The 17,078-nt window shown below is 33.5% G+C and overlaps 3 protein-coding genes across 4 annotated transcripts; 1 reads left to right on the top strand and 2 right to left on the bottom strand.

The window, feature by feature from the left end:
- Positions 1-1,155: 1,155 nt before the first annotated feature.
- Positions 1,156-3,893, bottom strand: LOC126680788 (F-box/LRR-repeat protein 13-like). Of its 2 annotated transcripts, XM_056106039.1 has the most exons (3): positions 3,689-3,822; positions 2,902-3,168; positions 1,156-1,556 (listed from the first exon to the last, which is right to left on the bottom strand). In XM_056106039.1, exons 1-3 carry the CDS (start codon positions 3,692-3,694, stop codon positions 1,395-1,397), a joined length of 435 nt encoding a protein of 144 aa, XP_055962014.1. In that variant the 5' UTR covers positions 3,695-3,822; the 3' UTR covers positions 1,156-1,394. The 2 variants fall into 2 exon arrangements, with proteins under 2 accessions (XP_055962014.1, XP_050231931.1); XM_050375974.2 differs by having other exon boundaries at positions 2,902-3,893.
- A 2,566-nt stretch (positions 3,894-6,459) lies between these two features.
- On the top strand, positions 6,460-11,728 carry LOC126681236 (protein LPA3). Its single transcript, XM_050376720.2, has 12 exons — positions 6,460-6,810; positions 7,870-7,900; positions 8,154-8,246; positions 8,323-8,385; positions 8,794-8,905; positions 9,657-9,742; positions 10,409-10,467; positions 10,555-10,657; positions 10,745-10,805; positions 10,965-11,047; positions 11,131-11,211; positions 11,423-11,728. The coding sequence occupies exons 1-12, from the start codon at positions 6,491-6,493 to the stop codon at positions 11,480-11,482; spliced, it is 1,152 nt and encodes a 383-aa protein (XP_050232677.1). The 5' UTR covers positions 6,460-6,490; the 3' UTR covers positions 11,483-11,728.
- A 74-nt stretch (positions 11,729-11,802) lies between these two features.
- On the bottom strand, positions 11,803-16,055 carry LOC126681235 (putative cyclic nucleotide-gated ion channel 8). Its single transcript, XM_050376719.2, has 8 exons — positions 15,944-16,055; positions 15,319-15,461; positions 14,644-15,229; positions 14,341-14,556; positions 13,606-13,907; positions 13,399-13,510; positions 12,928-13,164; positions 11,803-12,738 (listed from the first exon to the last, which is right to left on the bottom strand). Exons 2-8 carry the CDS (start codon positions 15,375-15,377, stop codon positions 12,031-12,033), a joined length of 2,220 nt encoding a protein of 739 aa, XP_050232676.1. The 5' UTR covers positions 15,378-15,461; positions 15,944-16,055; the 3' UTR covers positions 11,803-12,030.
- Positions 16,056-17,078: the final 1,023 nt, after the last annotated feature.

Raw genomic sequence — 17,078 nt, 5'->3', positions numbered from 1 at the left:
AAAAATTTTGTCCCAAAATTTTAAACTCCGCAGTTTGTCACTTCCGCCGCCCTCTCGCACTCCGACCATCACTCACCAATTTTTTGCTCCGACCACCACGAAGAGCAGATCCGTCTTCTCCGAACATGGGGAAGACAAATGTGCAGCATATTCGTCTTCTCCAAGTATGGACAAGACGAACTTATCGTCTTCTCCAAGCATGGACAAGATGAACAGATTCTCTTCTCCATGCATGGACAAGACAGATCGTCTTCTCCATGCTTGGACAAGACGAGCTGATTTCTCCATGCTCGTCTTCTCCATGCTTGGAGAAGACGGATCTATATCGTAGTGGTCGGAGTGCGAGAGGACGGTAGCAGGAGTGAAGAATTTCGGAGTCTAAATTTTTAGGACGAATTTTATTTCGGAATAATAAATCTCGAGATAAAAATAAGAATTAATTAATTTTTTTAATATTTAAAATTCATTAAACAAATTTAACTAGTTTTAATTAATTAAAAAAATAAATAAATATGATTTTATAATTATATATAAAATATGAAATAATTTTGATGTTTGAATGAAGAAGAGGGTGAAATTTGCTAAAAACAATTATATGTATAAAATTGATAAAAAATTTAAACATTAAAAATGTTTTTGAATTATTTCCTTATGTGTCATGTCACCCATTAACTGAGATTTTGCACAGAAAGGCTTTTTTGCTCAAAAAATAAATAAATTAAAGGGTCAATTTGTACTCAAAAAAGTTAAAGGACTGTTTTGTATTTTTTCAAAAATTACAAGGTTTTTTTTGTACCTTTGCCTTTTACAAAATTGACATTCTCTTACCTCTTTTTTGCAAGTTGAATTTTATTTTTTTAGATTATTTAGTGAAGTGAAGGAGTTATAATTATAATTTAAGCTTAACCATTGTTAATTTGTTAGGCCCTCTTAACCTATATGTTTGTGAGATTAGAGATAGTAGAATTAAATCAAACGAATAATTTTTGAGAAGTAAAATAAAAGAATCAATCAAACGAATAAATAAATAACATATCATTGCCTAAGTTCACAAGACGAAAGAATAAATAATTTACTAATACTAAAATAAGAAATTATAAATGTAGCACTTTCCTAGACTTTACGGCTACTCACACACTTAGCTATTCCCTTGAATTAACCAACATAACAACTGAATTGAAATACTCAGTCACCGTAATTTAGATCACAAAAATGCATAGTCCTATTAACATCGATAGTTTGACAATAATTCAGATAAAATAAATAACCAACACAGCCAAAGACTAGTTGAACTAACCAAAATAACTACTGAAATAATAAGTAATCAGTCACCATAAGTTATATACAAAAAGTGCATAATCCTATAAACATCTATAATTTGTTAGTCCTTTCATTTAAGATATTTCCAGCAATGGAGAGCCCGTACGAAAGTAATTTAAGATAATGCTGGGTATCTTGATTTGCTTAGATGACTTACTACTCTTCACCTTCAGATACTTCAGATTTGAAAACTGTGAAGGGTGCTCGTTTAGTAAAGCAGGGACATAGGATAGAACCTTCAAACAAAGAATCATCAGCTAGTAAGCTAAAAGAATAAAACAATGACTTCAAGAAACATCGTCAACTACATATGCTTTACTATTACACATCCGATAAATACAATTGTTACACATGCACACCCTTTGTGAAGTTAGAAGTTTGCTAGACAAGACTGATAACCGGTAAAATGTGAATTGGGAAATATAAGAAAAAATATTTAGATAAACAAGAAAAGAATCTCGAGTCCATTGTACATCATATTACCTTTAGATTTATGATTATTTATATCATAAATAGGGACTTATTATGTTTGAAAATACAATTGAGACTTCAGCATTTACCAAATGAACATGGCGAGTGCGGACACCAGGGTTAGAAGTAAAGAACATATTGAGTGTGAACATTCATTTAGAAGAATAAACAAAAACACTTATCACTGCCTAAAAGTAGCAATCAGAAAGTGAAAATCTACCCGATGAAATTTTAATGATGGAGCAGAACATGCATGCTAAAAACAGAATATTAGAAATCCATTCTAATAAAGAGGCTGGAACACTGTAATTGTTCATGCATGTAAGTAAGACATTCCACTTTAATAAATAGTAATAGCAGATCAACAACGTATTTAATCAGTTGATATAGAAATCGAATTACAAATAGTGGATCAAATTCCGTAGAGATTGTGAAGTGCAGAGAATTATGCAGAGTAAGACGGCTACTATATTTTTACTTCAATAGAAAAATACGCAAAGATGCACATGTAAAAGCAAGAGCTATCTTTACACAGCGGAAGCTAACAAGTATTCGATCAAAATAATTAACAAACGATGAAATAAATAACAATCACAAAACACAAAGAATATATGTGGTTCGGAAAATTGCCTACGTTTACACGAGAACGAATAATCCACTAATTTAGAAAAGGATAAAAAAATCTATTTAATTTAAAAAAGGATACAAAATCAATAGAGAAAGACCCACAACTTCGTCCCAAATTTTGAGATAACACACATTAATTTTGATTATCTCTATATATGGGTATATACGGGGAGTAATTACATGGCTATAGAAGAAATATAAATATTTCTCCTAATTGGACTTCAATTGTTATTCCAATTTATTGCCTCCAACACGTAGACTGACCAATAATACTAATTCTTATTGGATTTGTAACAAATAGGAATTCTTCACATATTCCCAACACTCAAGTATGAATTAATCTACTAAAGAGACCTTAATAAACATTAGATGCAATGCCACTCTATGTCGAGATGAAGTTTATAAATATAAATTGACGAGTATGAAATAATCTACTAAAGAACCACATATATCAATGCCTTAAATTGCATAACAAGCACTCACCTGAATGACATTCATGGACAATGTCATGGTTTTTGCTGTAGGAAATGCATTAAGCATTTGGAGCACTGTGAGAGCATACTTTTGCTTCATCATATCCTTATTACCATACAAATATAGTTCTTTGTTGTTCGGCACATCAATTTCGATATGGTCCAGAGAACAAAGATTCTTGGGAGAGAAGACTCCAGGAGGATAGCCACCAAACTTGAATCTCATAAGCTTTGGAGCCACAATAACAAATTCACGGTTGGAAAAAAGCCTCCATCTCTGGTTATTTAAAAAATCAAAGCTTTTCAGTTTTAGAGCACAAACACTGAATTCTCCACAAAACGTCCCAACAAGTTTTAGAGTCTCCAGATTCGGACAACATGAGAAGATACTTTCCTCAGAACAATATAGTAATTTAACAAGGTGCAAATTTTTCAAAGAAGGTAACTCAAAATTTGCAGGCCATTTTATGCTTTGATGTCCAGAGCAACTCAGTTCGAGAGTCGTTAAGGATGTGCAACGATTTAAACAATGAGGCAAGTGAAGGGGCATTGTAAGATAACCTACGTCTAATGTAAGGTGTTGAACCTGATGATTCATCGCATAACATATCCAAGATTGAAAGGCACTAACTTTAACATCAGAAGGTGGACTATACTGAAAACTACGAACAGGTATAAAATTCCGACGCAGAAGAACTTGATTGATAAAGTTAATAAAAGATGATTCTTTTGAGCTAATAACCCTAGAGAAGTTTTTGAAATTGAAATTAAGAGAGGGAACAGAAATCCAAAAGTACCTCCATCTATGAGACAAAATACAAGTTCTAACAACGTCGGCGGCGTCGGTGAAAGAGAAGATGTGATGGAGAAGGCAGTCCGGTAACTCACTCACCCGATCTTCTTTCGTATTCTCAATTTCCTTCTTCCTCTTTCTCTGCTTCGCTTCCATTTTTCTCCAAACACACAAGGAAACTAAACTCTTGTATTTTATGTGGTAGGAAAATTAATTTTACCCCCTTGAAGTTTGCAAACGTGACATTCCGGTACCTCCTTTTTCAAAATCGAAATTAATTTTGCACCTTCATATATTTTAGTTATGTCTAATACTTCTAGATTTTTAAATTAAAAATGTTTATTTTACCTTTCGAATGTAAAAGATTAATTAAGACCAAACTCATAGTGGATAAAGAGAAAAAGGTCAATTATGCTCCTATGGTTTGTTTCCAGGATCAAGTAAGCCTTTAATATCCGGAAAGGTTCAAATATGCTTCTAACGTCTTAAAATATTGACAACCAAGCCCCTAATTTTGACACATAAATAAGACGTTAGGGGTCTAGTCATCCAAATCGGAGGCCTGGTTTATTATTCTTTAAGACGTTAGGGGCATATTTGAACCTTAAACGTTAAGGGCTTATTTGATTTTAAAGTCAAACCTTAAGGGCATAAATGACCTTTTTTTCTTTTTTAAATTCAAATTATTCAATTATATTTTTGCTAGTTTAGCTCTAATTTATATATAATGCTTAATTATTTCTAGTGCTTGGCTAAACCGTAAAATTAGATTGTAAGAAAAATAAATAGATAATTTGTTTCTCTCCAATATTTTAGAGAATTGGAGTCAAATGTAAACATAATTTCTAAATATTATGTTTTCTCAAAAACGGCCCCTTATACTGTTATAATAGCTTAAATTAGATTCATGTAATAAATAATTTTTATATTCATTTTAGAAGTTTCATCTGTTTTTACATAAAGATTAAAAAATACTTATTACCTTTGTCTTTATGATAATGGAATTTCTATAAAGTTACTTTAATATGACTAAAAAAAGGATAAAAATAAATTAATATAAACATATTTTAAAAATAGAAATAAAATCTTTAAAATAGAATATTTTAAAATAGAAAATAAAATTTCTAAAATTAGATGGAAAAAATATTTATTTATGTGTATATATATATTTTAATTCTGATATTTAAAATAAAACAAAACAGAATATTAAATAAAAGGCTGCATAAGATATGAAACTGAATATCAAACTGGACCTTAATTGATCAAACTGAACCTTAATTGATCTTTTTTGTATCAAGCTATTGATTTTTAAATTGAAAAAGCAGTTGATATGATAATGTTTCAAAATCAGACACAAAAAGGACAAAATTGGTGAAAATAAAAGTTAAAAACGTAAAATAAGGTAGAAGAAATGTTTTAAGGTGAAAAAAGGTTGTTTGAGTTGAGTTAAGTTAAGGGAAGAAAGGATCATTTTGCCCCCTCAACTTAGCACGAAGTATCAAAAAATCCCAAATTCGCGCAAGTGGATCATATTTACCTTGTACTTGGCAAAAACGTATCAAATCTCCCCTCCCACTCTCACCTCCGAGAGTGGACGCACTCTTCGGTATTATATGATTAAAAGTTTAAATAATCCTTAATATTTATTTTATTTACAAATTGATACTTAATTATTTTTTAAAATGTATGATTTCTCTATAATTTTAAAAGTTACAAAATCATATTAATTTTTAATTAAAAAAACAGGAACCATTTTTAATTTTAACCACTTTAACCCTTAAAACCCTAAAACTTATTTTCTTCTTCTACATCCCGCAGCCCCCTTCTCCACCATTTTCTTCTCTTTCTCCATAGCTTGCCGGAGATATCCTGCTCCTTCTCTATATTCTCCCTTGTTGCGCCGTTCTCAAGCATTTCCTTATCTGTTTCGTACCATAGCTGCTGTTCTTGAAGGAACGCTGGACACCGTCGATCGGAGCGAAGGAGAAGCAACCATTCTTGGAAGACCTGCAGGAGCCGCCGACCTTAAAGGAGAAGCAGGTACTTCCGGCCTTGATGAAGGAACAACTGCTGGGTCTAGGAAAGAAATCGTCGTCGGACTTGAAGATCCGACGCTCAAAAGGAGAGACTCAGCAACATCACCGTCGCCATCTTCAAAACGCAAACATTGTCGCCAATTCCAAGCGCAAGCATCTGTTTTGTTTGTATATTTGAGATGTTAATTTTTTTAATTTTTTTGCTGTTTCAATTTTTATTTACTGGATTTCTTTTTGATTCAAGGTTACTGGAAATTTGGGATTTGAAATGATATATTTGGTTTCAGTCTTTTTTCTTTTGTATATTTGAGATGTTCCTATTTTGTTTTCAATTGTTTGAGGGAGTAGTCAGTGACTCAGTACTCAGTAGATACTAAAATGGTAGCAGATCTGGGAATGAGGGGATGAAGTGAAAAAAAATATAAAGAGGAAGATGATGATGAATACCAAAAGGGCAGAAAAAGTCCTTTTTTTATTAATTAGTGTTTGAATTAATCAAGATTAATTAGAGTGTTAAATAGAGTTAATTAATTTTAGTTAGAGTTAATTATGTTAAGCTTTTTAATCTGGCAATTCCACTCTCTTTTTTGCCAGAAGGGTGAAATTGTTCCGGTTTTGCCAAATACAGGGAAAAAGTGATCTGGTTTTACGAACTTGGACTTTTTTGATACTTCGTGCCAAGTTGAGGGGGTGAAATGATCCTTTGTTCTAAATTAAGGTGGCCTTATCTATACTCTCCTTCCCAGCCAAACCATCTTCAACTACTGAAAATGGCTATGGCTATGGCTATGGCCTCTTCTTCTTCTCTTCTCTCCAGAAAATTCTCTCACTCCCCAGATAATTCTCTTCTATTTTCATTCTCCCCCTCTCTTCAAAAACTTCCTTACACCATCACCACCAGAATTCAATGCACCAACAAACAACAAGAATCTTCTTCTCAGTCTCAGTCACTGTCAACTTCAAGTTTTGAGCCGAGAAAAGGAGTCTCCGTGTATAAACCCAAGTCCTATGACGTTCTTGCTTCTGATGCTGCTAAATGTTTGGCTTTTGCTCTTCAGGATGGTAAAACCCGCTTGGAAATTGATTTCCCGTAATTTCCTTACTCTTTGTTTTCGATTTTATCTTTTTCTTTGATTTTTTTTGCTTGTTTTCTGGTTTTTAATGGTGCCCATTTTGCTATCCTGGCTTAAATTGTTTATCTTTAGCAATTTTCATTTGTTTATTTTGATTTACAATACAACTAGGTAGCACGGACACAGGAAAACAGAATATTTTATATTGGGATACAGACGCAGTGAAATTTTGTTGTTTTAAAGTTTTCTATGTAAAAATGAAGTTTTGTATCCGAAACGCGGGATATGTTAATTGAATGAAGTGTTTGTGCTATCTAGCAATGCAACAAGAATGATATTTTTTTAGCACGGTATCATGTAAATAGTTTGAGCTAAAACTTAAAAGCTGTCAATGCTGTGGTAATTAGTTTTAATAACTATAAAGATAGATTGAACTGAACCCGGGTTCCCATTTGAAATATGGGATGGCTGTTTAGGTACAATGGCTTCCTATGGGTTGTTATGCTTGTAACTGTGTTGAAGGAATTTATGAATAATAGAATAAAGTGTTACATAGCATAAAACCTTATGATTGGTTGTGTTATTATGGAGCAAGTTGAAAGTTTTTGCTTTACTAGTCATTTACATTCATGTCAGGATGTCATGAAATTAGACTAGAGAATCTTACTTTTCAAGTTTATATGTGAATTGCTGGCTGCATGCTGCCACTAGGGTGGGGAGGGGGATCGGCTGAAGAATTTCGGGTTGCTGGTTGTGTGCAGACTATGTTGTGCTAAAACGGAAATGTTAGAATGAGAAATGCCCAAACAAAAAATGGCAAAATGATACTTGTAAATAGGTCATAATCATATATAAATAATTACGGAGATATCAGAATCGTTTTTGGAAATGAAAATAAAATTTTGAAATGTAGATTTTGATAAGTTCTCGTACAACATAGTCTGCATACTTTTTGTTGCCTTAGAAGTGCAATAGCCTACATCACTCTTTAGTCCATTATTTCATTGTTTTAGTTTTGCCGGTGTATTCCTCACACTTATTCATTTTCTACTTTTTGCCCTTTTTTGGCATCTCAGGCCATTGCCTAGCGACATTTCGTCTTATAAGGTACTTCTTTTTGTTCCGAAGATAATGCTGCGTTCAATCACTCTCATTCAACTGGAGATTTTATTTTTTTCTATTACTTGAATAGTTTTCGGATACTCCTATGCGTTGTCGGTTATGTGATATTCCCTATCAAATATTGTTACTATGATATTGCTCATCTTTTTCATTGAAGGCAATTTCTGTATATCTCACAACAAAAGAAAAATAAAGAAGAATGAACTGATTATAGTTTCAAAATCCTGCTTTTGTGAAGGGATCTTCAGATGATTTCACCGATGCCAATATTCAACTTGCCTTAACTGTTATTAGGAAGCTCCAAGAGTTGAGAAAAACCAGAGCTTGCATTGTAAGATTCGACTTTCATTGTATTTTTTTTGCTTTTTGCACATTAAAGTGAGTTAAAATAGCATATTCAATTTCAGGTGTTTCCTGATAAACCAGAAAAGCGAAGGGCTTGTGAACTTTTCAAAGCAGCTCTGGACTTGGTAACTTTCTAAGTTTATGCTACTTCATATTTATCCTGAGTCCCTATTGTTTCGAGAGAGAGTATGGTGTGTTTTTATTAGCAGCATTTGACTGTTCATATTACTCACCTTTTCCTAACGCTCTTACTTGTCTTAGGAATTAATGTGTAGACATTTTTGGTAATCGAGATAACACCTAATGAAGAAGTGACCATTATTTTCATAATTTTTTTGAGGTATTAACATGAGGGGAATCGTAATTAAGTAGCTAATCAGAAGTGGTTCTTGCAATCAAATTTCAGTGGAAATCTAAATCATTATTCTAAGTAACATCTGAGCCGCTTTCGTAAGTGAAGAGGAAAAGGGAAAGAGAGGAAAGGACAGGGAGAATAACTACTTGAACTTCACATTATTTTCTTTTTCTTCCAGACAGATGGAATATCCATAGGTTCACTTGATGATGTCCCCACTGGTCCTGTCACTTCATTTTTCAAGTCTATAAGGAACACCTTAGACTTTGATTTTGATGATGAAAATGAAGGTAGTTCTTTGCTGTTAACTACTTATTTAAATATTTTTTTTTTTTGCTTTTTACTTTTGTTCGAAAACATCCGAATTACCCGATATGTTGCATGGAAAAGTTGTTGAGTTTGTTTTTAAAAAAGTATGTGTTTAATCTGACTGCACATTTATTTAACTTACAAGGAGCATGCGATAAGGTTGCCCTACATCAGGGGTTTGAATTATAGCTAGTAAAAAAAGGTTTCAAGCTGTTCATTCTTCCATATAGATATTATGATGATTTGAAATATTATCCGTAACAATTGTCAATGATTTAAAAGAAATCAATTATGTTATTAGTTCAGTTTTAAAAAATTGTGGCTTAACAATTGTGCAGTTCTTTTTCCTCAGTCGGGATTTCCACAAGTAATGAATGAATCTGCATTTTATGGTGCTAGTTCCTTTAGAGCTTTAGTAGATTTTATGGATCTTGAATTGTAAATTTGTAATTAGAGAACATGAAAAGGAAAGACAAGTATGTTGTCCTAGATGAGGCATATATTTCTGGTTATGACACGTAATATTGCTTTTGCATTAATGCGAGCTGCAGAGGTACAACAATTTATAGTTATGTCAAGTGCGTATTTTTTTTTCAAGCTTATCACATTTGATGCTCATGGTTAGTAGGTTAGTCAAGAAAAGATGAAAAACTGGAATTTAAACAGTAGATTTTCTTCTTTTCCCAAAGGAGAAAAAAGTTTGAACACAGACATTCTCTCTTCCTCTTGCAGGTCGTTGGCAATCCAGCGAGCCACCATCCCTTTATGTATTCATCAATTGTAGCACGCAGGATCTTTCTGTTATAGAGAAGTATGTGGTAAGCATATTTCGAAAAAAGTTACCATATATACATTTATTTGATTTAGTCTTGATATCAAATTTATTTGAATTTCTTTTAATACTTAGAAATGCTTTCTGTTGACTTTTCTTTCTTACTTTAGACTAGTTGGCGGATCAACTAGTTTTATGTTAGAAATGACAAACACTGAATACTCGCTTACCATGTCCTGCTCATCTTAATCCTGCCTTCCGTGATGGAACCTAGATTGAGTGTGTTCTGATGACGTTTTAACATATGGACATAAATATATCTCAGAATTGAACTCTTTTCCTTGATGCTGCTAGAGTACCATTCAGTTTAAACATCACAAGCTAAAATTGAGGATGCGTCCAAAAGCAGAGGACTGATCTAGGATCCACATTTTAACACTTTTGTGATCTTCTCCGTTTGCATTTTCTGGATGTTAAGCATTTTGATCAGCAAGCACCTTTGGCCATTATTTACCACATTTTCTCTGATTTTCTATTTGTCTGTTCTAATCTGAATGTGTATAAACTGTTGAAGTTGCCAGAGTTCCTACAAGCTTCAGAAATTATTATGCATAAATCACAAGTTCTTCCATATATAAGTGATAGTTATATCCGTATGCTTCCATGATCTGCAAATGGTATTTCAACTAATTTGACTAATTGGAATGAGCAGGAAAAATTTGCTGTGTCAACCCCAGCACTTCTGTTCAATCTTGAACTTGATACGTTACGGTAATTTTTTTCTTGGCTCAAGTATATATGTTAATAATCACCAACAAAAGTTCATTTTCATTTAAATGAAAACCATTTTCCTTTCAGCGCTGACTTAGGTATTCTGGGATTTCCACCGAAAGATTTGCACTACCGATTTCTATCTCAATTCATGCCGGTTTTTTATGTTAGAATCAGAGAGTACTCAAAGGTTTCTCTTTCTCCCTTGATCTTAGTTTATTCTCTGTGAATTGGTTCTCTAGTTGAAATCTTTTAATTTTCTTCTTAATAATGTAAGACAGTGGCTGTAGCTCCTTATATCTTAAATTACAATGGAGCATTATTTCGCCAATACCCTGGTATGGATTCATTTTCTTTGAGTTGAATCTGTCTGTGGTGGTGACTCTTCTCTTTAATAGTCGATCAACATCTCACAGCAACACTATTATTTTATTATATCATCAATCTTACATTTAAAATCCTGTCTTGCTCTTTCATCTAACTTATAACATATGCAGGTCCATGGCAGGTCATGCTTAAACAATCAGATGGTTCGTTTGCTTGTGTAGCAGAAAGTGCAACACGTTTCACACTCGGCGAGGTATTTGGTCGCCTTGCTCAACAAGTTCCATTCTCTTCCTTTTGCTTGCATTGTGTAAATTGATGTTTTCTGGTGTGCTCTAGACCAAAGAAGAACTACTGAGAGTCCTTGGATTGCAAGAAGAAGAAGGAAGCTCGCTAGAATTTCTTCGAAGGGGCTACAAGGTAAATTTGACTATCTGAGTAAAGTTTTTCACTTTTTGCAACTTCAAAAGTAATTCCTTAAAAATGGAGAGCTGAAGCGTTATGTACAAGACATTCTTGTTATTTTATTCCATTCATCCGTAAGGGTCGGAACTTGAGGGGGTAGGCTAATTTACTTAACCTGCATATGCTCATACATTAGTAAACTGCTTGAGCTGGAGTATTTTTGCAGTCTGCAACTTGGTGGGAAGAAGAAGTTGAATTGGAAGCGTCTTCTGAATGGCGGACTTGAATCCCACTACCATTAATCAGATAAGTATGCACCAGAAATTGCACGATCTCGACTAAAAATTAGAGGAGAAAATTTATATTTTGATCAATAATAATGCCAGGATACCGAGGTGATTGATATATTTTTGTAAAATTTTCGAAATTCAGTTTTTTTTTTGTATATGTTATGTAAATGATCTTATACATTATGTTTATGACTAGTACTTAAATTATCATGCAATATATTTTTTGGGACTTGAGATCATTATATATTGTGTCCTTTCCCATAGCTTTCCACTAGTGAAATTCAACTATTCGTCAGCCAAGTAATTTGATGTTAATCTCTGTTTCTTAATAATTAAATGTTTTTATTACACTTTATCCAAATAATCACATCCATATTTACTCTTGTGACATCAGTTTGTATCAAAGTACTATCCTAGAACTTGAGAATACAAATTTACAATTTTTTTTCAGCATGCCTTTTATGTGTTATGCATAACAAACCTTAAAATGCAAACAAAGTCACAACTAATGGGTTCCATTCATCAAAATCAAAACTATCACTATTTACTCTGCACTAAAGTCAGGCTCTGGCGGTTTCTGCAGCGTCAGCAATCCAGCAGAACTATTCCTGCTGCGTTGCCTATGCGCACGAAGAGCATTGGCTGCAAATCGAGACGCAAGGAGTGTTGCGCCGAACGAGGAAGAACTATCACTTCGCCGAATAAACGCTTTTTTATCATCATATTCCTCTTCCTCTTCCTCGTATTCTTCGGCTTCTTCTTGCATACGAAGTTCTGCTGCTTTCCTTCTAGCGTACCGCCTCCACGAAGCTTGGATTAGGCAAGAAGCCCAAGTCCTCCATTGCTGCGAGTAGAATCGGAAAGTGTGTTGTACCTGCCGACTGTGAAGACGTCTAAACTGACTTGCGACAAATTTAAGCTCTTCAGCTTCCAATGCAAATGCTTCTACCTCAGTCAAAGCCCTGACTGTCCTAGTAGATGAGGGTAAACTAGCACCAGCTTTAGGATCCAGTGCCCAAGTTAGAAGCTCTTCACCACAAAAGTCCCCTTCTTTTAAAAACCCTCTGTTGTAAAATCCACTTCTTCCGCCATCTGTAGTTGCACTCTCTAGTCGCCCGCGAATTATGAACAACATCTCTTCTACAGGATCCCCTTCACGGACTATGTACGTTTGTTCAGTGTATAGGCTCGGCTTCAATCGTTCGCAAATGGCATCGAGCAACCTTTCGTCCATATTGGCAAACAGAGGAACCTGCAATACCACCATAGTTCGACAAAAGAGTCATTCCAGTTTAGAAACTTGTATCGTGGAGCTAAATAGAATCAATTGAGGTCAAATAGATCCATTTGATCAAGTTGACCTGAAAATATACACTTCGAGTCTGTTTGACCTTAATGAATTATCGGATTTAATTGAAGCTAACTTTGCATACAAACTTACCCTTCGGACCAAATTTAAACAAAGATGTCGCTTAATATCCCTCCTAAGATCCTTTGGTAGAGTCTGAACTAAACTCTCTTCATCCACTCCTCGAGTTTCTAACCACTTATACTGATCATAGCGTCTGACTCGCTCTCTAAGATCCTGAGGAAGCAAGCGATGATGCATCCACTGCTCCGAATCACGCCTTTTGATCCTCATCTCCTCTAATCGAATCGTTATAGATGAAAGGTATGTCTGATGCAACAAAAAAAAAATCAGACACACCTTTAGTATGATCACATCAATGTGATAGCTTCCATAAGCTTCGTAACCGAAAAACAGAAATGCTGAAACACAAAGGGTCCAAACAGGAAACGACGAAACAATATTTTTCACAATTACATGTTATAAATATCAAGTTTTAGATACCTTTTTGAAAATGAAAATGTAATGCCGAAACAGTCAACTTTTGATGAAAATTTACCATACCTGCATGTTTCCAATCAGAAGTGCAAAAAGGATAAGCCCAGAAATTGCTATTGCAATAGAAAACAGAACCTCTAAAGGATAAGTGCTGGTTGCAAGTCCCTGACCAAGTGTACTGCACAAATAAAACACCATTAAGCTTCAACAATTGAAGTTTTTTTGCAAATTGGTCCATTTGAATAGCTTTTATTTTTTTGCAGAATCTTGTACCTCAGGTTTTGCAAGCCCCACCATAAACAGTAAAAGAATTTAGTGACAAACACTCTGGATGAAACAATGTCTGATTCCATAGCCTGTGTATAGATTCCATAATTAAAAGGTGAATCTTCAGCTACATTACAGCTTTCCACTAGAACACTTTCACTGATCCTCCGCCAATCATGGAAACCCGGCAATACCCGGTTGCCACAGTACAGGAAGCTTATATCGCATTTTCCGCTGTCTAGGCAAGCTTTCTGCCAGCATGTATCCTTTCTTTCAACAGCTAACAAGTACCAGAATGCACCGGCAATCTGTCAAATTGTAGTTCAGCTTATCAGATAATACTTACTTAACATGGAAATAGGCCGTGGAAATGGAAAATGCTGAAACAGAAAACGCTGAAATAGAAAACGGCGAAACAGCATATTTTATTAAAAATATAGAGTTTCAGAGTTTCAAAAGTGTTTCAAAACAATAGAAACGAAATCCTGAAACATACGTTCGACAAGTTTACAAGAATGTGTTATGAATATGGAGTTTCAGAGTTATGGATACAGATTTTGTTATGAATATGGAAACAGAAAACGGCCAAACAACATATGTAATAATAATAAGATTATGTTACGAATATCGAGTTTTAGTTTTAAAAGCGTTTCTGAAAGTGGAAACTAAATGCTACAACATAGAATTTGATTTTCTGTGCAACAAAAAAGGCAACAGAATTTGCAAAACAAGAATACATACATGACTTGCAAGCATGTACCAGAGAAGATAGTAAGCAGCACCAGCCCAAGCACTTTCAGCAAAAGCCCCAGCAGTCTTTTTCAGGTCTGAAGTTAAAGGAACAAACCGCATAAACCTCGGAACGTATTGAAGAAACACGATAATCAACAATGCTTGTTTCGTAGCCAATACTTCTGAACCTTTTTTTGTCTCCGTAAGGTATTTCCAAACTATCAGCTGCAAACAAGAATTGCATACAATCATACAGCCGATGAGCATATCGAAAACGTCAAAAATTCTATCAAGTCAAATCATATCTCGAACCTGTGGTAAGGGCAGCACAGCAAGAAAATCAACAATGAAATATCGACCTAAATAACGAGCAGCTATCTGTTTCGGATCTATAACAAGTTCACCTCGACCAAATACTCGCGATGAAGGCGCTACGTAAGCTGTTCGAAACTGAAGAGCCATACGAAGCAGATAAAAAGCATCGAGCAATGTCCGAACTGCAGTAATTGTTGCGGCTAGATTTGTGTCCAAGCCTAGACACACCATTTTATAATTAAAGACAGGAAGATAAAAGAACAAAGGATCTACAGAAACTGCAAGAATACAGGAAATGACAAAAAGTCTATTCCATAACAGGAGAGATTTGTCCTGAGGATCAAATATCATTTTTTCAGAAACTTTAAGATCTTCAGGAAATACTGCTCGAGAAACTCCGGTTTTCAGGTGTCGACCGAGTGTTATTAATCCTTCCGATCCTTTTTTCATCCCGAACCTGAAAGATTGCGATGGATTCTTCTTTTTACGCCCTCTCAGCGATAATCCTTCTAGATTAAACAGGAATTTCTTCATTCCGGTTGTGTTTGAATTTAGAGACATTGTAGAATCCAATTCATCCAATCTATACAAATTCCAGTACAAGCTAATTTTCAGAATTAAACATGAATTTAAAAGAAAAGAAGAACAAAAAATAATTATATAATCAATTACCTTACAAATTTTTCCCTCTGGCCACCAATGTATTGTGATTTAAATCCACAATCAAACATTTTGTAATACAAGTCATATAGGTACCTTTAAGGCAATTTGTACAGACTAGCATGTGGTATTAGTAATCAACAGAAATTCCTACACTGCAAAAATCAGAAAATTTTCTTAATTAAAATTCCGCAGTACAAATCCTAAGGAGTCGTTACGGTTAATATCCAATCTAACATTTTATATATGTAGCACGGAAATAAAAATGCTGAAATAGAAAATGCAAGAACATATGAGATAACAAAATGATATGTTTTTACAAGAATAAGTTATAAATATAAAATTTCGAAGTTTTCGTTCAAGCATGAATTATGCATGAATACAAGTAAACCATCAATTCCTCTTTTTCTTTCTTGATTTTGTTTGTAATTTTTCTTAAGAAATTAAATTAAATCTCCATGATTTTATGAATGGCATTGACATTGGAAATATTAATTACTTTGAAAAAGAAAAAGAATACAAATATGTTAAAACAATTATAACAAATGAGAGAATTTAAAACAAATAGGTGACATTGAAATATAGCTACATATATATTTCGCATGATCATGTAATGAAAAAAGATGAATGAGCTTACTGTGAAATTTTTTTGAGAGCTGGAATTGCAGAATTAATTAATGAAAAATTACGAGTTTAGAAAATGTGAGAGATGAGATTATTTGGTTTTGCTAGGGAGAGATGTGAACAGAAATAATGTTGGAGACGTAAAACCGTTATAACAGTCATTCATTATTATTTTTGCATATTTTAATGATGGAATTTTCAATAATAATATAATAATTAAATATATAAAAAAATTATTACTAAAAAGTTTAAATGGGAGGACATTATGGTATCTTGTAGGAAATTTGGAGGCAGTTGCAGAATTATAAATTTTTGATAAAATGAGCGAAAATATAAATAATATATATCCTATTATAATTTTACAAAAATAAATTAAACGGAAAAAATACAATGGAGAAAATAAAATTTAATTTTTATTGTTGATGAATCTTACTGATGCTACCAATACATACATTTTCAAGGAAAAATAACTCTTTTTAAGATCAAATTTACTAATGAAATATTCTTGTGAATTTGAAGTTGCATAGTTCGATTCCAACAAGAATATAAGAACAAGTCAGAAACCTTTCTTTTTTCGACTTAATCGGTAATTTGCCCACTTCAACTTGTAAGCAACGGGCAATTTACATATAGTGAACAAATTAATCACGAATTTAATAGTTATGAGCAATTAACTCTATTTGGACAAATTAGCTTACAAGTTGAGGGGGCAAATTGCCAATTTAGGGAACAATTAGCTTATAAATTTAAGGGGCAAATTGCCAAAATGAGGTTAATTGTCCATAATCAACAAATTCGTGAGTAATTTACCTACAAAGTTAATTTATATGTTAATTGCTCATTGCTTATAAGTTGAAGGCACAACTTGTCACTTAAGTCTTTCGTTTTTTCTATAAACAAATCCTAACCGTTTAGAGATTTTTTTTTTTATTTCTTCTCCAGTAATTCGTTAATGATTTGATTTTTTTGTTGACGGCAGCTATCCCTTTTTCTATGTTATTTTAATTTCATAGAATATAATAAATAGTTAATTTTTTTTCATTTTTTTTTATGAATTAAAATTTATCAACGAAACGCAATTCAATTATTAAGAAACGAAGATAGATTAAATATCTTTCACCAACAAAATGAAATCATTTATGAGTTCT

This window comes from Mercurialis annua, linkage group LG5 (genome assembly GCF_937616625.2).
Source record: "Mercurialis annua linkage group LG5, ddMerAnnu1.2, whole genome shotgun sequence".
In the NCBI taxonomy this organism is placed as follows: Eukaryota; Viridiplantae; Streptophyta; class Magnoliopsida; order Malpighiales; family Euphorbiaceae; genus Mercurialis; species Mercurialis annua.
The sequence above is the reverse complement of the archived record's forward strand: the minus strand, read 5'-3'. Positions and strand labels throughout refer to the sequence as shown.